At 46.4% G+C, this 22,252-nt stretch overlaps 1 protein-coding gene across 3 annotated transcripts in view; it reads left to right on the forward strand.

Moving 5' to 3' along the window:
* Window positions 1-22,252, forward strand: part of sh3rf1 (SH3 domain containing ring finger 1) — a 66,033-nt gene that overhangs the window by 17,816 nt on the left and 25,965 nt on the right. For 2 of the 3 annotated variants that reach the window (XM_029707521.1, XM_029707522.1), the window contains exons 3-6: window positions 5,039-5,101; window positions 17,009-17,284; window positions 18,164-18,259; window positions 21,068-21,376. In XM_029707521.1, coding sequence (XP_029563381.1) covers window positions 5,039-5,101; window positions 17,009-17,284; window positions 18,164-18,259; window positions 21,068-21,376 — 744 coding nt within the window. The remainder of the gene's footprint in view (window positions 1-5,038; window positions 5,102-17,008; window positions 17,285-18,163; window positions 18,260-21,067; window positions 21,377-22,252) is intronic. The other variant, XM_029707523.1, reaches the window with a different exon arrangement.

Raw genomic sequence — 22,252 nt, forward strand, 5'->3', positions numbered from 1 at the left:
CCAATAGAATAGGTAAACAGTCCACATTTACTTTTCTTCAGCAAACAAGATGCGTAACGAACAACAAAATCAATCTACTATCCCCCCATACTAGGAAGTTGATCTATTCTATTGGTCAGCTTGTCAAGAAAGAAATAGCCTTTTCCAAACAGACTCTGGGACAGTTGTGGGAGGATGGATCCCAAATTCATACAACCGGTATGCCTAGGCTACATAAACTTTTAATGTTAAAAAGAAATGAGTCTGCAACAGATAAAAACATTTTTGCTTACAGTGATGATAAACTATTTCTTCACATTACGTTGCACATGTGAGCGGTTTCATGTGACAGAGATCAAAGTATCGTTTAGAAATTTTGAAAGATGAGATTTAATATGCAACAACTAGCATGTGTTGCTAATATGAATAGGATTGTGCCTTTGGCTACTGGAAAATTAAATAAAGTTTATTTAAAATGATTGCCTCTGCATATGGCCTGATTTTGGCTAGGATACTTGGAAGCAAGGTAAGACCTGCCTCATATTAAAAAAAAAACATTGAGGTTTCAAACGATTGTTTTCTAAATGCAATACTGCCTCCAGCTCATTGCAAAGTGGTGTGTGACGCGCCGATAAAGCCTGCGTTCTGGTGCCTGTGCATTTTCTGTTTGAGCTGCTGTAGCAGCTGCTCTCACGTGGTCTGACAGATTTTCCGGTCAAAGGCTTTCTGCATGCTGTACAGTACGTGTGACAAATAAGATGCATAACGAATATACTGTACACGTGCCAATTTAATTATGCTAATTAACCTATAGCCCGATAAGCATGACTATTGAAATTAGGGATGCACGATATATCGGTGACGATATCGGAATTGGCCTACATCTGCTTGATGTCTAGTTTAATGCTGATGTGCAAAACTGATGTGAACACTGAGGTGCATACATGTATAACATGGGTGCATGAAGTAATGACGCCACGTAACATGTTGTGCAACGCAGCATTCCTAACCTAGCCCACAATATCTGCTGTGTGGATCGAGCAGTCAACAAGTCGAGCAGTCATTTGAAAGAGTAAGAAAATGTCACCGAGACAACTCAAAGGCGTAGTCCATTAAAGCCAAGATAATGGAATTCATTGCCCTTGAAAATCAACTGTTCTCTGTTGTGGGTGATGTTGCTTTTGCGACTGGATGAGCACCGGTACACACTAACATTAGAAAGTGTGGTATTGTTCAGATGTTTCCCTACCGGAGTTACACAGTAATAGCGTCACTGCTATTAGCTTCACGACTGACATTTGGACCAGCGATATCAGCCCCATGAGCATGCTGAGTCTGACAGCACAGTGAGTTGACGAGGATTTCGTACTGGGGAAAGTCGTATTTCATGCTCATGAATGTGCTGGTTGTCATACCGTTGCTGCCATTTCAATGGTATTTGAGAACATGTTTGAAACTTGGAAACATGAACACACTCCTAGCTCCATTCCAACAACTGACTGGAGAAATAAGCTCATCAACTGCTCCTGCAGCAGACGTGATACCCTGTCATGGCATTGAAACACCTACTCAACAAAACTGCCCACACAAGCTATTCGGTGGCATTCTCTCTTTACTGTGTCGCCACCATACTCGATGCTAGGTACAAGGACCGCTACTTCATCGCAGACAAGAAACAGGGTTTACATGAAATGTTACATACACAGCTGGACAAGATGGAAACACACAGTGACAGTGCGCACCAAGAAAGAGAGGCCACGGACAGACAGAGCTGAAACATCACTGCTTGACGAAATCCTGGTTGGGAATGAAACTACTGAACAAATGAACAACAAAACAGCACAGCAAGTGAAATAGGTTTTGATGATGTTTTACTGGTAATGGGGAAAAATGCCAACAAAATAACTTTTTGGTGTGTGTGAGACCTTTTTAACAAGGCAAGTCAGTTAAGAACAAACTCTTATTTACAATGACGGCCAAACCCGGACGACGCTGGGCCAACTGTGCGCCGCCCTATGAGACTCCCAATCACGGCTGGATGTGATACAGCCTGGATTCGAACCAGGGACTGTAGTGACGCTTCTTGCACTGAGATGCAGTGCCTTAGACCACTGCGTGTGTGTGTGTGTGTTAACTATTTAACTGTACTAGAATGCTTAAGGCCGCAAAAACTGTAATATCGGTTATCGGGTTTTTTTTTGTCAAGAAAAATATCGGTATCGGCCAAAAAAATGTCATATTGGTGCATCACTAATTCAAATGGATTTACATCGACTGGTATTAGCATAAATGAATAGGCTAAAAATCATTATTTTGAAATGTGACTTTTTCTCCAGGACAATTGGCCGACAGCAATTATATTTATTGGTCAAAAGCAAACCATTACTGGGTAACAGAAACCCTGACCCACACCCACACAGGTGCAGGGAGACCCATGTCTCTACTCTGTAACCATGCAGTCAGTGCAGTGTTAACATCTCAGCCAGGTGTCACAGTCCAGGTGTATTGATATTGTGTGTGGTATGTATGTGAGCTGGGCTCTGAGCTACTGATAATGGCAGGGTGCGTACCTCATTAGCTCCTACTGTGTCTCACTGCCTCATGACCTCTGGAGCCAGAAACACACAGCCCCTCCTAGTCCCTTCTCAGCGCCAGCCAGACCATAATGTCATTAGGGGGGGCTGATCAGTAACCACAGCAACCAGGGAGTGTTGTGGTGTGGGCCTCAACAGAACAGGAGCCCTTCCCTCCTTGCCTGGCTGTTGTTTTTCTGGCCTGACGCCTTCAGTCTGATAAGCTGATAATGGGAGGGCTGGCTGCTCTACAGAGACTCAGGCCAGTCTGGACCAACCCAACCTCTACACATATTTACCCACAAAAACAACAGTTTTGTTGTTTCCCATACTTCTAGATTTAAGACATGACTTCAGGAGACTCAGTCATGGTCTTGGTAGACTGGACAGACTGGGGTCAGGTCTAGTAAGGGGGTTGCATAAGCTGGTGGACAGGTCTGCCAAAGCCAATCCACTCTGGAGGAAAACAAGTGTATAGTAAAGTGGTCTGTCTATGCTGAGCTCCTGAACAGCCTGTCAGTTGTCCCTTGCTCTCTGGCTCTGTGGCTCCAGCTCTCTGGCTCCAGCTCTCTGCCAGCATTCATCAGAGAAGAAAAGCTAGCAGTTAGATGTTAGGTCTGAGCTGTGGGTGTTTGGGGGAGAACACTGCAAACAAGACACACACACACACACACACACACACACACACACTCCCATACTGAATTGCATGGGCGGACACACACACACACTTTCTCACAGAATGGTGAATGATGGACATAGCTGTGATGGTCTTTGAGAGGGGGAACCGATGCAGCATTTGTGAACTGGCCCTTTTTCACGACTGCGTCAATACGCTGTCTTTGTTTGTCCACTGTAGAGGTGTCCAAATACCAGCCAATGCAAACAACCGTTCAGCTGCCCACTGTTTCCTTTCTGCCCCCAAAGTCTGATGCCCACTTGTCTGAGACCCAAGAGGTCAAACTCCGGCTTAAAGGCCGCTGGTCTGAAACCACCAGGGCCAACCCATGACCTAAAGTCCAAACAATGTTCATTGCTCATGGCCCATCAGTGCCAACTGACAGCCCTGTAATCAGAAGAAGGAAGAGAAATTGCCTGGAGTGAATTTTAACTATGTTGGTATGTCTCTAGTCTAGGTACTGTGAATTCAGGATCTGGGGAGCTGCTGTCTGCCTGGCAAATGATCCAATCCTTAAACCATTAACCCTCTGTGCCACTACCCCACACAGGGCTAAATCAGTCCAGTCTGACCCAGCAGGACAGGAACAGCTGGCTCTGCCTCAGTCTGAATGGCTGGCTGGCTGACTGGAACAAAAGCCTGCAGACATATCGCTCCCTTCTAAGAGCCGGCAGTGGAGGGGAGTGGAGAGATCTGAAGAGGCGCTTAATATTCAGCTCATACCAAGCCGCACTCGATAGACTGATAACTGTGACATTTGTAGTAATCCCCCAGTATTCATCCTAATCTCTATTTATGCTAAAGCCTCTGTCCGCTCATTCTAGATTGGGAGATTCCTATTTTCTCTCTTGTATCTGAATAGGCATTAAACTCATGGATGGAAACATGATATTAAACACCCACTGACATCCCTCTGACCTCTGTGGTTCCAAAGGGGGCCAATAGGCTGACCTCTGTGGGAGAGGGCAAAAGAGGGAGGCTGAGCAGAAAAGAGCCCTGTGGAGAGGGAGAAGTGAACTGACGAGAGAGGAGTTGAATGTATGGATGTTGAGCTTCTCGGGGCCGGACTAATAGCCTGCTCCGCTCTTCATCTCTCTCAGCCCATCACTAAACACTCATGACCCCAGCCTTTTCTCCTTCAGTCTGGAGCAGCACGACTCATCCCATTTAACATGCCTCCCCCTCAGCCAGAGCAAGATGGACTGGGAGAAGAGGAGAGTGGGAGGAGAGAGAAGTGACAGCGGAGGAGTTGTTTTAGATTCATTGCTTTTAGTGACTGCGTGGTCTCTGCGTGGCCAAGCTGGCCCGGTGAAAGATATCTGGTGGATTAGTAAAATAACCTGTATTGTACCCTCACTCTTTCACTCTCTTTCTTGCCCCACTGCAGGCAGGGATGTGAAGGGAACAGATTTCTGGTTGTTTGTCCTAGCTTTCCCAGCTGTTCCTGCTGCATTAGATTAGTCCTGGCTGGAAGGGTCTGCTGGGCCACCCTGTCTCTACATGTTTCTGTGTCTTTCTGGCTCATGTTGGAGTGGAGGTTCTGTCAGTCCCATCAAACGGCATCACATAGGAGTGTCAATCTCAGTGTTCCCCTCTCTCTCTTTCTCTCTCCCTCTCTCTCTCGTCTCTCGCTCCCTCTATTCCTCCTCTCTCTCTCCATCTTCCTCTAGTCCATCTGTCTTTTGGTCATGCTTCTTCCCTCCCCCTCTCTCCTCAGTGTAATGTGAGTTGGCTCTTTCCCGTGTGAGAGAGTCTTAAAGCATAGTCGGTGTATGAACTGGCACAGAGATGGAGAGTTCTGTGCTTTCAGGTCTGTGTGATCCCGGGCCACCCAGAACCAGCCTTCAACGCTGGAACAGGGCCAATCAGCCAGGTAAAGGCTAGACATGCACGCTCACATGCACACTCACAGCGAGTCTGCACACGTATTGCACACACATGCTCACGTAAAATGGCACCTTCATTACACACACACACACCCAGCCACTCACAGCTTTATGAAAACCGTATGGCTGAGTGCGCTGTTGCCATAAGTCTTTCATAAACCCAGACCCCTTTCCTGGCAAACTGGTGTCTTTTTTATGACTAATCTGTAGCTTACTAAATGCTCCTGCCTCAGCAATGTCTTAGTTGTACTTCCATGTGTTGAATGTTTTTATAGGTTTTTCCCCTCTTTTAAAGTGAATTCTGAATGTAGCCTAGTTCCTGGTTTAGGCCTACACATGGCTCCCTCATGGGCCCTCTGTGTCCAGACTCCATTAGAGGCCGCGTTGATCATAGCCAATGACTGCAATTCCCAGAAGCCCCCACACTGCAGCCCAGGGCCAGTGGACAGGCCATAAAGGGAGAATTTGTTGGCGTCAACGAGTGGTTACTCCGGAGGTGTGTGTTTATAACTGGCACTCAGAGGAGGGGAAGCAATGCCTCTTGGTATGTGTATTAGTCTGGATGAGGAAGCCCTATAGTGACCTGATGTAGGGATAGGAGGAGGAACAGGAAGATCTACAGTGCCAATAATACACAGGGCCAGTAGTAGAGTTGCCTGAGAGGACTCGTGAGAAGTTCATGTGTGAGCCAGAGCTCCGTCTGGCCTCCACACCCCTGTCTGTCTGCCTCCTCTCTCTCTCACTGTAAGTAGTGAAGACTTGAAGACTTCCAACAAGAACACAAAGGAAGCTAAACTAAGGGTTTATTTGAAAACTCCTCACGTTAGAAGACGTGCATCTGTTCACTCCGATATCGGGTGTTACTTGAGCAATAAGGCACGAGGGGGTATGGTATATGGCCAATATACCACGGCTAAGGGCTGTTCTCGCAACGAGAAATGTTTTGTCATACCCGTTGTTTACTGTCTGATATACCACAGCTGTCAGCCAATCAGCATTCAGGGTTTGAACTACCCAGTTTATAATGTTGCTTTTACCACTCTGACTTCAGCACTGCCCCGCTGACTTTGAATGACTCTTTCACAAGATTCAGTACATTGTCAATAGACCCATAAACAGTCCCAGAAAAGGCACGCAGACGGGTTGCCTTAGAAACCAGTAGTTGGAAGTTAGCCTTTGTCTCAGTGTTGGTTCCATGCGAGAGGGGGGCAGGAGTAGGAGCAGTAGCACTAGGTAGCTGCTCTCTCTAGCTCAATGAACAGACCAGTTTGAGGTAGATTCGGTAGATTCAGTCTGAACAACTTTTAACAGGACTCAGATAACCTTTAGAGGACTCAGGCAGGAGTAGTAAGTATATTTCTGGGTGAAAATCACCCTGTAACATGTCACTCAACCTCTCTCCTGATCCTCATTTCCTCTGTCTCCATGTGTCCTGACTGAGTCTGGCTCAAATCAACCTATACATCATACCACCTCCTCTCTTCAAACTAGTTCATTCTTTCCTTGACTGTCCCTAGTCCTGTCCCTGCATATGACAGGCACACAGTCCGAAGCCCCCAGGATTGTGTGTACAGGGAGGGAACAGGGAAGGCTGCTGTCTCCCAGTGGTCATAAACGAGACCATTAGGAACCAATTTAAAGTAATGGCGCTCTAATGAAAACAAGATTGCTCCTGCCCCTCGAATTCCACACTTCCACAATGTGTCACTCCCTTCGTGTGCTTTCTCAACACTAGGGTAGTCTGAGCAGTACACACTGACATGTTGATGAAGACAGAATGCCATGTTTTGGTCAGAACACAATACTGTTCCCTCTCCAGGAATGTCTGTGAAGTCTCTGGGTTGGGGTGGGGGCAGGCAGATGCAGACGTCCCCCCCTGTGGCTGTAGGGTCGGCCGCCTGCCTGCCTGTCCCCCACCCCCTGCTGAGTCTCTAGGGGTCTTCATATGGGAGCCCTAGCCCACGGGGGAGAGACAGGAGGCCTGGCTGGAAATGAAGACATGCTGTCTGGAAGAAGAACCACTCTACTGTCATCCTCAATCTTCCAGACTGGAGATTTCTTGGCCAAGGCCTGCCTATAGACTCCAATGGCCATCTATGACAGCTTCAAACAGTAGGCTTGCTCTTACTGGGTAGAGTAGCTGTGTGGATGAGCAGCACACATTCTCTTCATAATCTATTACTGTACATATAAATCATGCCAGATGGCAGGTTCATAACCTATGATTGCTCAGTTAAAATTGCAGTTTATTTGTGTGTTTCTAGTGCTGCTGTCGTCACTGGCGGCTAGGAAATGGTTAGGGTTAGTCTAGTCCACAGGCTGTGACCTAAGCTTACCCTGTCTGTCTTGCTGTGTGTCTGTGTGCGTTGTGTATTTGTGTTATCTGTTTGCTCGCTGGTTGTTGACATTTGGCGGTGCTGTAGAGTGAACAGTGTTGTAATTCTGTTATGATCCGATGCTGTGGAACTTAAGTAAACACTATTACAGCCAAATCCCCTTAGCACTCCACTTCTGTCTAATTGCATTATCTCTGATGAAGGTAAGATTATACACACCATCTGATGCCATGCAATATTGCCTTACACACAGCCTGTTACTATTGTTATTGTGCGCGCACACAATTTAGAGTGGCTGAGATTCCCACGTAGGTGTGCATTGTGGATCAAAATAGTGTGTTGTGTAGTCAGCTTCTCATGCATGATGTGGAAATGTGTGTACTTGTATTGTTCAGTCATAGTGCACACACTGTGGGTCTGTGACGTGTATTGTCTAATCATGTGCTTAAATCTATAACCAGGACAGAAGTGATTAGTTGTGGCTTGTAGTCAGATTCTCATTAGATGTGCTCTGTCTGTCTTACAGAGTTATGCCGCTGAATGATGACTTCCATTTAAACGTTTCTTTCAGAGCAGCTGTTTATGTGGGCTAGGGAGGGAGGGAGAGAGCTGTAATTAAAGCCTTAGTATCTATACGGAACAAAAATATAAATGGAACATGCAACAATTTAAACAATTTTACGGAGTTACAGTTCATATAAGGAAATCAGTCAATTGAAATTAATTACGCCCTAATCTATGGATTTCACATGCCTGGACAGGGGCCCACCCACTGGGGAGCCGGGCCCAGCCAATCAGAATGAGTTTTTTGCCACAAAAGGGCTTTATTACAGACAGAAATACTCAGTTTCATCAGCTGTCTGAATGGCTGGTCTCAGACGATCTCGCTGGTGAAGAAGCCGGATGTGGAGATCCTGGGCCGTTGTGAGGCCGGTTGGACGTACCGCCATCTAAATTGAAGCCAGCTTATGGTAGAGCTTATGGTAGAGAAATTAACATTCAATTCTCTGGCAACAGCTCTGGTGGACATTCCTGTAGTCAGCATGCCAATTGCGTGCTCCCTCAACACTTGAGACATTTGTGGCATTGTGTTGTGACAAAACTACACAATTTAGAGTGGCCTTTTATTGTCCCCAGCACAAGGTGCACCTTTGTAATCATGCTGTTAAATCAGCTTCTTAATATGCCAGACCTGTCAGGTGGGTAGATTATCTTGGCAAAGGAGAAATGCTCACTAACAGGGATGTTAACAAATTGTGCACAAGATTTGAGAGAAATACGTTTTTTTTGTGCGTATAGGACATTTCTGGGATCATTTATTTCAACACATGAAACATAGGATCAACACTTTAATGTTGGGTTTATATTATAGGTCTCCATCTCATTGTTGGGAAGGGATGTGATCTGGGCCCGGCCACCTCACCTCAACACAACACATTGGTGGGAGGTGACATGGCTTTATCTGTGGGAGTGGAGAGGCTGAGCTGCGGCAAGGAGGGAAGATGTCCCTTAATGCAGTCTGATCTGTCTGCATCGCTCTCTGGGTGAGGGGAAAAGCCATAAAAACACTGGCACAGTGACTCTCATTCTGGAAAGAGACTAGCTGGATTGTACCATTTGTGTGGGGTTGGATGGAGGATACTCTCTCTTTTTTATAAACAAGCAGGCACTGGCAGAGACTGGTACATTGAGAAACCCAGTAGTGCTGAGCGATTAGTGCTTATTTTCTTTAACATTAAATGCACTTTGCATTATGTGAGTTGAATGCTGTAACAACACAGAATAAAGCAATGAATAAAAGTCCCATGATGGTAGTGACTGTCCATTACTGCTTATCACTTATTAACCATCATTTATTCACATTACTTTAATACAATATTTCAGTTTTCTGTATTACATTTATTTTATTTGGTGACTTTATTTAATTCCGGGTTATCATCTCATCTCTAGAGCTGCTGCTGTCTGACAAAAAAAAAATGTTATTAGTTCTTCAGAGGAAATAAGGCATACTTTGACTCCTGAGTACCAACTATCAATCACTTAGATCAGGTATGTTCAGGTATTTTCATACCTTGTGAAGCAACTGCTCTATCTCTCTCGATTATGCTTCTCTTTTACGTAGCAGGTGTCAAAGAAACACACAACGGACAATGGATTATGGCCATTGTAGTTAATTACCATGTTTTCTGTGCTAAACTAAGTAGAATATTGGCTTGTTGGAAACTACAACTGTGGGGTGGGGAGCTGACCTCGAGGTGTTTGGACTGGACTGAAGCCTGGATTCGACTCATGCATGTTGGTCCAGTTCAGACACATCTGCATAGTTTCCATGGTTGCAAACCGGAAACACCCACCCCCCTCCTCCCCCCTCCTTTTTCCATCTCATTCATACAGACCAACTCTTCCATTCAGAAGCCCACTCCCTCTCTTCAACCCCCCCACCATCTCTCTTTCTCCACTCTGTCTCTCTCTCTCTCCCGCTGTTAAGCTGGGTGAAACAGGGAAATGTAAATCTGCTGACAGCCCCTCTTGTGTGAGGCCAGAAGAGGGGTATGTAGGGGAAAACACTCCTGGACTGCAGAGCAATGGGCTTGTGAGGAGATTATAGTCAATTCACTGAGTGTAGTTTGGGTTCTGTTGTGTAGTGCCGTGTCTAGAGCACTGCATTTGGTCCATTGTTGAACAAACAGCCATGTCATAAAAATGAGGCTACCTGAATTGTACAGTCCGATTGTACAAATGTTCATATCAGTCCTGCTTTTCAAAGCAAATTTATTTATAAAGCCCTATTTACATCAGCTGATATCTCAAAGTGCTGTACAGAAACCCAGCTTAAAACCCAAAACAGCAAGCAATGCAGGTGTAGAATCACAGTGGCTAGGAAAAACTCCCTAGAAAGGCCAAAACCTAGGAAGAAACCTAGAGAGGAACCAGGCTATGAGGGGTGGCCAGTCCTCTTCTGGCTGTGCCGGGTGGAGATTATAACAGCACATGGCCAAGATGTTCAAATGTTCATAAATGACCAGCATGGTCAAATAATAATCACAGTGGTTGTTGAGGGTGCAACAGGTCAGCACCTCAGGAGTAAATGTCAGTTGGCTTTTCATAGCCGATCATTGAAAGTATCTCTACCGCTCCTGCTGTCTCTAGAGAGTTGAAAACAGCAGGTCTGGGACAGGTAGCACGTCCAGTGAACAGGTCACGGTTCTATAGCCACAGGCAGAACAGTTTAAACTGGAGCAGCAGCACGGACAGGTGGACTGGGGACAGCAAGGAGTCATCAGGCCAGGTAGTCCTGAGGCATGGTCCTAGGGCTCAGGTCCTCCGAGAGAGAGAAAGAAAGAAAGAAAGAGAGAATTAGAGAGAGCATACTTAAATTCACACAGGACACCGGATAAGACCGGAGAAATACTCCAGATATAACAGACTGACCTTAGCCCCCCGACACAAACTACTGCAGCATAAATACTGGAGGCTGAGACAGGAGGGGTCAGCTTTTGGATCTCCTCCCCCTCTTCTGCAGAACCTGATGTGCTTTTACATCACAATGTACATCACTAATGTGCTTTTACATCACAATGTACATCACTAATGTCCTTTTACATCACAATGCTCCCTGCCAGCACAGGGCCAGGCTGACTCAAAGACCTGCTTTCCCCTCAGAGACCAGTTCTAGAGCAGCAGCAGCGTGCTGGCTGAGGGGGCTGCCTGCCCCGCTCATCAATTCTTTCTCCCCCAGGCCCCCTCACACCCCCACCTCATAGCCCTGGCCATCCTGTGCAGCGTGTGATTGGCTGTGAGGCCCAGGCCAAGTCCAGGCAGGGCTGTGTGATTGTGCGCAGCGGGTGATGTCACCCTGGCTCAGCTTCACAGCTCTGTGTTCTGTACTGTCATTCTACTCTCAGCCGCTAAACGCTTCGTTAGCCTTTAACAAGACTGCAGCGCCTGCCAGCTCTAAACACTTCCGTCTCGCTCTCTCTCTCTCTCTGCCGCCTCTCTCTCTCTCTCTCGCTCTCTGTCTGTCTGTCTGTCTGTCTGTCTGTCTGTCTGTCTGTCTGTCTGTCTGTCTGTCTGTCTGTCTCTGTCTGTCTCTGTCTGTCTGTCTGTCTGTCTGCCGCCTCGCTCTGTCTGTCTGTCTGCCGCCTCGCTCTCTGTCTGTCTGTCTGTCTGTCTGTCTGTCTGCCGCCTCGCTGTCTGTCTGTCTGTCTGCCGCCTCGCTCTCTGTCTGTCTGTCTGCCGCCTCGCTGTCTGTCTGTCTGTCTGTCTGCCGCCTCGCTGTCTGTCTGTCTCTGTCTGCCGCCTCGCTCTCTGTCTGTCTGCCACCTCGCTCGCTCTCTCTCTGTCTGTCTCTGTCTGCCGCCTCGCTCGCTCTCTGTCTGTCTGTCTGCCGCCTCGCTCGCTCTCTGTCTGTCTGTCTGTCTGTCTGCCGCCTCGCTCGCTCTCTGTCTGTCTGCCGCCTCGCTCTCTGTCTGTCTGTCTGTCTGTCTGTCTGCCGCCTCGCTCTCTGTCTGTCTGTCTGTCTGCCGCCTCGCTCGCTCTCTGTCTGTCTGTCTGTCTGCCGCCTCGCTCGCTCTCTGTCTGTCTGTCTGTCTGCCGCCTCGCTCGCTCTCTGTCTGTCTGTCTGCCGCCTCGCTCGCTCTCTGTCTGTCTGTCTGCCGCCTCGCTCTCTGTCTGTCTGCCGCCTCACTCGCTCTCTGTCTGTCTGTCTGCCGCCTCGCGCGCGCGCTCTGTCTGCCGCCTCGCGCGCGCGCTCTGTCCCAGACCCTCATTTTCCTTATTTCTCTTTACCTCTGACTATCTTTCTCCCTGATATCTGGTTAATTTCATCTGTCAGTGCTCAGATTGACGCTGTCGGTAGTATTTGTGTTTCTGAGCACTATCAAAGGCCTCTAACAGAGTAGAGGGAGGGATGTGAGGGGGTAGAAGCTTTTTGGATTGGTGCCGCCCTCTTGGACAGCCATCTTGAATGGGGTTCATTGAGCCTTCCCGTCCCCTCTGTGTTGTCACCCCTGAATGGTCCTTTCAGGGCTCCAGACTAGCAAGTCGAGACCACCTAACCTTCCTCAGGGAGAGAACTGGGCCAGGTCCGGGGCATTTAGACTTCTGTATTACACAGACAGACATGCATACATACAGTGAGCCAGCCAAGCTCATCACACTGATCCTGTACTATAATAGACTTTCTCATTTAAAAGGCCATCCAACAAGACCCATTCAGTGTCACACACATTCAGATAAACCAAATAACTTCACAGATCTTCATTGTAAAGGGATTCAACCCTGTTTCCCATGCTTGTTAAATGAACCATAAACAATTAATCAACATGCACCTGTGGAACGGTCGTTAAGACACTAACAGCTTACAGACGTTAGGTAATTAAGGTCACAGTTATGAAAACTTAGGACACTAAAGAGGCCTTTCTACTGACTCTGAACAACACCAAAAGAAAGATGCCCAGGGTCCCTGCTCATTTGCGTGAACGTGCCTTAGGCATGCTGCAAGGAGGCATGAGGACTGCAGATGTGGCCAGGGCAATTAATTGCAATGTCCGTACTGTGAGACGCCTAAGACAGCGCTACAGGGAGACAAACGGACAGCTGATCGTCCTCGCAGTGGCAGACCACATGTAACAACACCTGCACAGGATCGGTACATCCGAACATCACACCTGCGGGACAGGTACAGGATGGCAACAACAACTGTCCGAGTTACACCAGGAATGCACAATCCCTCCATCAGTGCTCAGACTGTCTGCAATAGGCTGAGAGAGGCTGGACTGAGGGCTTGTAGGCCTGTTGTAAGGCAGGTCCTCACCAGACATCACCGGCAACAACGTTGTCTATGGGCACAAACCCACCGTCGCTGGACCAGACAGGACTGGCAAAAAGTGCTCTTCACTGATGAGTCGCGGTTTTGTCTCACCAGGTGGATGGTCGGATTCGCGTTTATCGTCGAAGGAATGAATGTTACACCGAGAATGTACTCTGGAGCGGGATCGATGTGGAGGGTACATCATGCTCTGGGGCTGTGTGTCACAGCATCATCGGACTGAGCTAGTTGTCATTGCAGGCAATCTCAAGGCTGTACGTTACAGGGAAGACATCCTCCTCTCTCATGTGGTACCCTTCCTGCAGGCTCATCCTGACATGACCCTCCAGCATGACAATGCCACCAGCCATACTGCTCGTTCTGTGCGTGATTTCCTGCAAGACAGGAATGTCACTGTTCTGCCATGGCCAGCGAAGAGCCCGGATCTCAATCCCATTGAGCACGTCTGGGACCTGTTGGATCGGAGGGTGAGGGCTCGGGCCATTACCCCCCAGAAATGTCCGGGAACTTGCAGGTGCCTTGGTGGAAGAGTGGGGTAACATCTCACAGCAGATCTGGTGCAGTCCATGAGGAGGAGATGCACTGCAGTACTTAATGCAGCTGGTGGCAACACCAGATACTGGCTGTTACTTTTGATTTTGATCTCCCCCTTTGTTTAGGGACACATTATTCCATTTCTGTTAGTCACATGTCTGTGGAACTTGTTCAGTTTGTCTGTTGAATCTTATGTTCATACAAATATACTGCTCAAAAATATAAAGGGAACACTTAAACAACACATCCTAGATCTGAATGAAAGAAATAATCTTATTAAATACTTTTTTCTTTACATAGTTGAATGTGCTGACAACAAAATCACACAAAAATAATCAATGGAAATCCAATTTATCAACCCATGGAGGTCTGGATTTGGAGTCACACTCAAAATTAAAGTGGAAAACCACACTACAGGCTGATCGAACTTTGATGTAATGTCCTTAAAACAATTCAAAATGAGGCTCAGTAGTGTGTGTGGACTCCACGTGCCTGTATGACCTCCCTACAACGCCTGGGCATGCTCCTGATGAGGTGGCGGATGGTCTCCTGAGGGATCTCCTCCCAGACCTGGACTAAAGCATCCGCCAACTCCTGGACAGTCTGTGGTGCAACGTGGCGTTGGTGGATGGAGCGAGACATGATGTCCCAGATGTGCTCAATTGGATTCAGGTCTGGGGAAGGGGCGGGCCAGTCCATAGCATCAATGCCTTCCTCTTGCAGGAACTGCTGACACACTCCAGCCACATGAGGTCTAGCATTGTCTTGCATTAGGAGGAACCCAGGGCCAACCGCACAAGCATATGGTCTCACAAGGGGTCTGAGGATCTCATCTTGGTACCTAATGGCAGTCAGGCTACCTCTGGCGAGCACATGGAGGGCTGTGCGGCCCCCCAAAGAAATGCCACTCCACACCATGACTGACCCACCGCCAAACCGGTCATGCTGGAGGATGTTGCAGGCAGCAGAACGTTCTCCACGGCGTCTCCAGACTCTGTCACGTCTGTCACGTGCTCAGTGTGAACCTGCTTTCATCTGTGAAGAGCACAGGGCGCCAGTGGCGAATTTGACAATCTTGGTGTTCTCTGGCAAATGCCAAACGTCCTGCACGGTGTTGGGCTGTAAGCACAACCCCCACCTGTGGACGTCGGGCCCTCATACCACCCTCATGGAGTCTGTTTCTGACCGTTTGAGCGGACACATGCACATTTGTGGCCTGCTGGAGGTCATTTTGCAGAGCTCTGGCAGTGCTTCTCCTGCTCCTCCTAGCACAAACGCGGAGGTAGCGGTCCTGCTGCTGGGTTGTTGCCCTCCTACGGCCTCCTCCACGTCTCCTGATGTACTGGCCTGTCTCCTGGTAGCGCCTCCATGCTCTGGACACTACACTGACAGACACAGCAAACCTTCTTGCCACAGCTCGCATTGATGTGCCATCCTGGATGAAATGCACTACCTGAGCCACTTGTGTGGGTTGTAGACTCCGTCTCATGCTACCACTAGAGTTAAAGCACCCCCAGCATTCAAAAGTGACCAAAACATCAGCCAGGAAGCATAGGAACTGAGAAGTGGTCTGTGGTCCCCACCTGCAGAACCACTCCTTTATTGGGGGTGTCTTGCTAATTGCCTATAATTTCCAACTGTTGTCTATTCCATTTGCACAACAGCATGTGAAATGTATTGTCAATCAGTGTTGCTTCCTAAGTGGACAGTTTGATTTCACAGAAGTGTGATTGACTTGGAGTTACATTGTGTTGTTTAAGTGTTCCCTTTATTTTTTTGAGCAGTGTATTTACACATGTTAAGTTTGCTGAAAGACATTTCTTTTTTTGCAGAGTTTACATGTCGGATAGAAATGTCATGACAGGCCTGATGGAAACAGCAAATTTGTCAGTAAACTTTCCAAATGTTGACAAAACAAAATACGCTAGACAAGGTGGGATCTTTTTGTCTAAAATTGAATTATGCAATAAATGGCAGTGGAAACACTTTTATGCCCAAATATTGACATAGTAACCATTTTGGAAAAAAACTTGGAGTCACTCAATGGTATGTTCTGTGTACCTCCCACTACAACTCGGGAAACCGTACACTTTATTAGGCACCAGGTGAAATAAGATATGATGAACTTCACAGGGTGGTGAAAGTGCACAGTGATCTTGATGCTCCTTTCCAATAAATATTGAGGGTCTTATTCTGGTCACATGATTATGGATGCTTGACTGTCGTTCGCAAATAAAAATAATCTTGCTCTTTTGTCCATAATATTCTCATCATGTAGGCTATACTGCACTGTATATGCAAGCTGTTGGCTAGAGCACATGTGCCAAGACCAGAGTGGGCACATTCACTATATAATGCAAAAATATTTGTGACAAAACCATCAGTAGAGTTGAAAATGCGATGGAAACCCATTTAACTTGTATTTTTATTCGTACATGGGAATTTAACTGCAGAAGTTATTTTTATGTGCCCTACGCACAGCCTTTTCGCTTCAACAAGTCAATTTGATGGAAACGCATCTCTGATTGTAAATGTGCATACCACCAGAGATGTGTTACCATCAAATTCACTTATTGCAGATAAAAAGCTGTGCGTGATGACGTAGTGCACATAAAAATTACTTTTGCGGTTTCTCGCTTAATTCATTTTAGAATATTCGCATGAATCTGTTGCCAATTAGATGGAAACCAAGCTATTGATGCACATTTAGTTTACTCCTTGTTTTGGGAATGCAGTTTACCTTTCTCTTGTTTCTGCATGTTCCCATAACAAGTAGGCTTTCACACTTTTCTTCGGTTTCCATAGTTACTGGTGTCTGTTTTGGGCCAAGATTCTTTTCGGTACATCATTTGGGTCTCTTTCTCGGTTAGAAAGCAACAGAGAATGAATGTCAGTGAGAGTGGTGACTGAGGCACACTCTGACTTGGTGGAAGAAGATTATACAATGAGTCTGAAAGTGTGGCTCTACCCAGGTCAGGGTGGTTTATTCCTGATTCCCTCGTGTGGTCAGTGGCCCATATGGACCATCACTACAACCCCTCACTGTGCTCTTGTCCCTAATGGCTCTGGTCCACATTTACACTTCTGTGTTTTGAAAAATTAATGTGGTTCTGAGTGGTGCTCAATTATGCATGAGTCCTGATATTTTGGACACAGCCTGAACACTCTCCATCGCTCTTTCTCTCACTCTACAGGGTGTACCCCAGCTGCCCTGTGCCAAGGCACTGTACAACTACGATGGCAAGGAACCTGGGGACCTCAAGTTCAGTAAGGGTGACATCATCATCCTGCGACGCCAGGTGGATGACAATTGGTACCACGGAGAGATGGGCGGAGTCCACGGCTTTTTCCCCACCAACTTTGTCCAGATCATCAAGCCCCTGCCGCAGCCCCCGCCACAGTGCAAGGCCCTCTATGACTTTGAGCTGAAAGATAACGAGGCAGACAAGGACTGCCTGCCCTTCACAAAGGTGAGTTCTAGACCACTGTACAGGCCACAGCCCTACCACATAGGACATTGTCGCTAAAGTTGGAACTACAGTTTCTAGCAAGAGTTTTAATTACAACCTATACTGTTTTTTCTAAGCTGTAATTTTCCTGAGTTTGGAGCATCTAACATCTCAACAACTGTTGATTGTAAAATCTCTGTGGCTTAACCCTGACCAAACCTCAGTGAAACTGTGTTCCTCTCTCTCTCTCTCTTTCTGCAGACGTGTCCTGCGGATGCAAGGCATTTTTCCTCCTAGTGTAGAGGACCAGTTATCCACTCACACACCTAGAACTAGATGGCTACTGTACCATTGCTAAATTACTACATTTCTCGATCTATTCTAATCAACTGAAAGGGTAGATTAGAGCTTTCTATCCTTGGCTTTTATAAGCAGTCTGCTGTTTTATATCTTTTAATTTTTTAAAACCTTTATTTAACTAGGCAAAGTCAGTTAAGAACAAATTCTCCGTTACAATGACAGCCTACCGGGGAACAGTGAGTTAACTGCCTTGTTCAGAGGCACAACGACAGATTTTTATCTTGTCAGCTCGGGGATTCGATCCAGCAACCACTAGGCTACCTGCCGCCTCACTAGGGTACCTGCCACCCCTTATGAGGAAAAACTGAAACAAAAGTGCTTATCTTGTTCCTTTTAAAACAGGATCCACTGTACTGCATTACTCTAACGTAGCCTAACTGGGTACTTCCGGAAGTTGTAATAAAACATGGTCTCTCTCTCTCAGCCTCATTATTCTTCTATCCTGTGTGTTTGTTCCTAGAAGATCTGAAAATCTCCTAGTTAGCAGCATCTTTAATGAGAGTCTTCCCAGTAACAAGCTCTGCATCTTTTCTCTTCTAGGATGATATTCTGACTGTGATTCGCAGAGTGGATGAAAACTGGGCAGAGGGAATGCTGGGGGATAAAATTGGAATCTTCCCTATATCATATGTTGAGGTAAGAGAAATGTTCCTCCAAGTCTTAACAACCGGAGTGTCCCTGATATGTCCAGGCAAGCATTTTACCTCAGGTAAGAGGTTGGAAAATGCAGAGTATGTTAGTGCAATCTTTTTTGTTGTTGCTTTGTTAGACATCTTGCAAAATGTACACATTAGTGCTCTCCCCTTTTGCTTTACCCATGAAAACGGTCACAATATATTTCACCAAAGTACTAAACATGCCATTAGATTGACTGGTCATTGAGCACCTTCTGAGCAGCTGTCCAAATTCCCATGTGCCCCTTAAATACAGCCAGCTTTAAAAAGCTTTAGCCATCTTTAGCTTGACATCCTTAGGTAATTCACCATTGTCCTGTAAAAGCTTCCATGATCACTGCTGAGAGAACTGCCTGCTGGTAGGAACCTTACCTGTGTAATAGACCTGGTCCTGGTTTCCCGATGGTGATGGAATGTAGGCTTACGAGTGTTTTAACAATGCATCTTTCCTACAACGACCAAAGATGTAACATGCGTTTCCCAAAACACCACGCAGAGAAGGTTCACTAAGTGCGTGTTGAGGCGTGTCGATACTGATAGGATCAAAAGAAAGCTGATCTGAGAGCAGCGCTGTCTTTCTCCATTTTAATCTACATTAACATTAGAATCATTCCACAATACTGACGACGGATCAGCTCCTAGAAAGATATTATCATGACTGCACAAATTGAGGCGGCTTACCCTAATGCACTAAAATCAAGATTTGGCTCATCATTGCGCACATTACACGAAATATATTGAGGCAAACATTTGACAGCAGCCTGCAATTAGCAAAATAGAACTCAGTTGAATGAACATGAAATTGATTTCAATATTATTGAATTGTATAGGCCTGTAGCCTATACTGTAGGCTATTTATCTTTTAAAGCAGTCGTCTCTGTTTTCATTTGAATCTTCCTGGTTGTTGAGAATAGGGAGTTTAGCACCTCGTGAAAGTGCTTGAGCCACGTTACGAACTTACCTCTTGCACCCATTTCAGCAAACAGATATTACCCGCTCTATATAAGCAAGCCAAAGCAGAAGTTTTTAATGATTTTAATGATGATTATTTAACAGTGACAGCCCATCACATTACTCCGCAGTGGGAGATGTACCATGCTACAGACCCACCCCCTTTATGAGACTCAAGTGTGCATTTGACAGTGAAGGAGGCAGTGTCATGGTGCATTCGTAACCCAGATGGAAGTGGCAATTTACCACATGCTATTGGGAAAAATCCACTTGAACGCCCCTCCAACTGGTAATCACTTGTGGGAAACTCCTCTATCATCCTGAGCACCCACTTCTCCCAAATGGTAACCTCTAACATCACCGACTAAGGAAAAGGCCTCAGACAGCATTTTCTGCAGTTAAATATAACAACAAAACATTATTTATAAAAAGCAATATATTAATGTGGTTTATGAACTCTATAATTTGTTTACAAGCATGATAGCTGTACTTTTAGTTTATGGTTGCAGCTTGTTGGCCAATCAGCTTTCAAGTCACATGAATGCATCCAACTGGCATTTATGACTTCACAACTGGTAAATTCCCACCTCCCACATGGTTACAAACGCAGCATCAGAGTGGAACCTTGAGAGGCCTAACATAACAATCCTGTCACAACAAACAATGCCAGGAACATTTGTGAATGCTGAAGATTGTTAATTGCATTTAATTTTCCTGCTGTACCGAAACCGAACCGTGACCCCAAATACGTACTGAACCGTGGGTTTGGTGAATCGTTACACTTCTAATGGTAGAGAGAAGCCCGGGAGTGGGCAGAGGCTTGCCATAAAAGGAAGGGCAATTTAAGAAGGCAAGACATTTTCCGTGTGAATGCTTTTGTGAAGGTTATCTTTGACTCTGACATTGAAAATTACATTCTTAGAAGCAGAGGAGAATTAAAAGATGTTTCTTCTCATTTTTCATGGCACTATTCATGTGACAGATTTAGATTTTTCAAAATATCCCAAGGGTGGATATTTTGAAGGGAACGGATGCAAAACAACTAATGGATGCAATTGACTGTTTTCACAGCAGAGAAATACAACGTTTTCCTCCAAGGAAGGACATTTTGACTCGGGTCTCGCACAGGTTACTTAAACAAATGTGCAACTGATGATTACTGTACATTCAGCATATGTCAGACAGTAAACAGCTTTCATTTTAAAACAAAATTTGAGCAATTCTGGAACTGTCATGGAGGACAAGTTATAATCTAGTTTTTTGTAGCCACACTTGATTGTGTCTGAGTTATTTCTGTACAGTGATTTTATACTGATACCCATTCTATATTTGGTTGTATATACTTGGCTGTATATCTGATCTAGTGCTACGTGTGTACACATTTAGCACTGTCTCTCCTCAGGATTGGTGTGAAATTCTCCACTTTTATGTCCCAAGTAGAGGGAGAGCAGCTCGGGGCTAACTGTGTCGTGGAGTGCTCCCTTGTTCTCCCTGTGATTAGCTAAACCCTTTTTAGTGTTCCTCCTTTGATTCCTACATCACATGAAAGGCTGCTGTCTCCTCCGCTGCCTGCCTGAAAATCGTTGACTCCCACTCCCCCTGAGCCCAAGGTTCTCTCTCAACCCCCTGGTACTGGCAGCATTCTCAGCCTACTGCTTTCTCCCATCAGATAAAGGCACAGGGTGGTTCTTACTCCAACAAGGTTTATTATGAAGAGTTACGGCTTTCATTATCATATTAACGACAACGACTCCTTTTCTCTCATATCTACCCCATCCTGCCCTCCTTTCCTTCCCCTCTTCCCTCACTCCTCCTGTAGTTTAACACAGCAGCCCGTCAGCTGATTGAGTTGGACAAGCCTGGGGACTCCAGTGGGGACTCTGGCGAGGGGGCCTCATCGGGCCCCCAGAGTAACGGTGGCCCCCACCGGGCCGGGGAGAAGAAGAACAGTAAGAAGCGCCACTCGTTTACTTCCCTCACCATGTCCCACAAGCCCTGTCTGGCCCCGCCCCCCCAGAGACACTCCATGGAGATCAGTGGGCCCGTCCTCATCAGCTCCTCCAACCCCACGGCAGCCGCACGCATCGGAGAGATCAGCGGAGGACTGTCCTGCAGCGCACCCTCACAGGTGAGATAGGGAGGAGTAAATGGGAGATAATAAGGGAGGGCTCTTCTGCAGCGCACCCTCACAGGTGAGATAGGGAGGAGGGGAGGAGTAAATGGGAGATAATAAGGGAGGGCTCCTCTGCAGCGCACCCTCACAGGTGAGATAGGGAGGAGGGGAGGAGTAAATGGGAGATAATAAGGGAGGGCTCTTCTGCAGCGCACCCTCACAGGTGAGATACTGTATGGTGAGATGAAGGGGAAAAATGGAGAGGGCTTCTACGTTCCCCCTAGTCCAGTGTCTTTGTACTGTTTGGCTAGGGGTATTCAACGAGGAAGCCACTAAATGGAGAACCTTGTCTCTCTCTGAAGTAGTCTGTATGATCAATGGACTTAATTTGTCCAGATCCCTGACTCTATTGTCCCCATTAATGAATATATCCAGAATTGACTGCATATTTTTGTTCTGAATAATATTGTCCCCTTAAACTAGAATTTGAAAAACCATCATGTTGTCCAGCATAGCAGCTCATTTGTCTATGGTTGTGTGTCTATACTATGGACAAGTGTATAATCACTGCCATTTATTTCATGGGATAGCTGATGATAGACTGTCTTGGAAATGGATGTGCTCCTCTCTGTCACCAAGTCTGTCATAGCCCTCAGTGTGTCCAGCCTCCTGCACATGTCGGCTTCACACTGTCCATCTGGGCCTGTTAATCAGGGGAAATGAGAGAGAGAGGAACAGGGGGAAACAATGAGCACGCAAGATGCTCACGCAGCAAGCACAAACAAGCAGATTCAACTAACATTCTTGTTTTCATCCGATGTTTGTTTCCCTGACAAAGATTCCCAGTCTCCTTCTGTCACCACACACTTCCCTCCCTCTCTCCCCCCGTCA

Source organism: Salmo trutta, chromosome 22, assembly GCF_901001165.1.
Source record: "Salmo trutta chromosome 22, fSalTru1.1, whole genome shotgun sequence".
Taxonomy (NCBI): Eukaryota; Metazoa; Chordata; class Actinopteri; order Salmoniformes; family Salmonidae; genus Salmo; species Salmo trutta.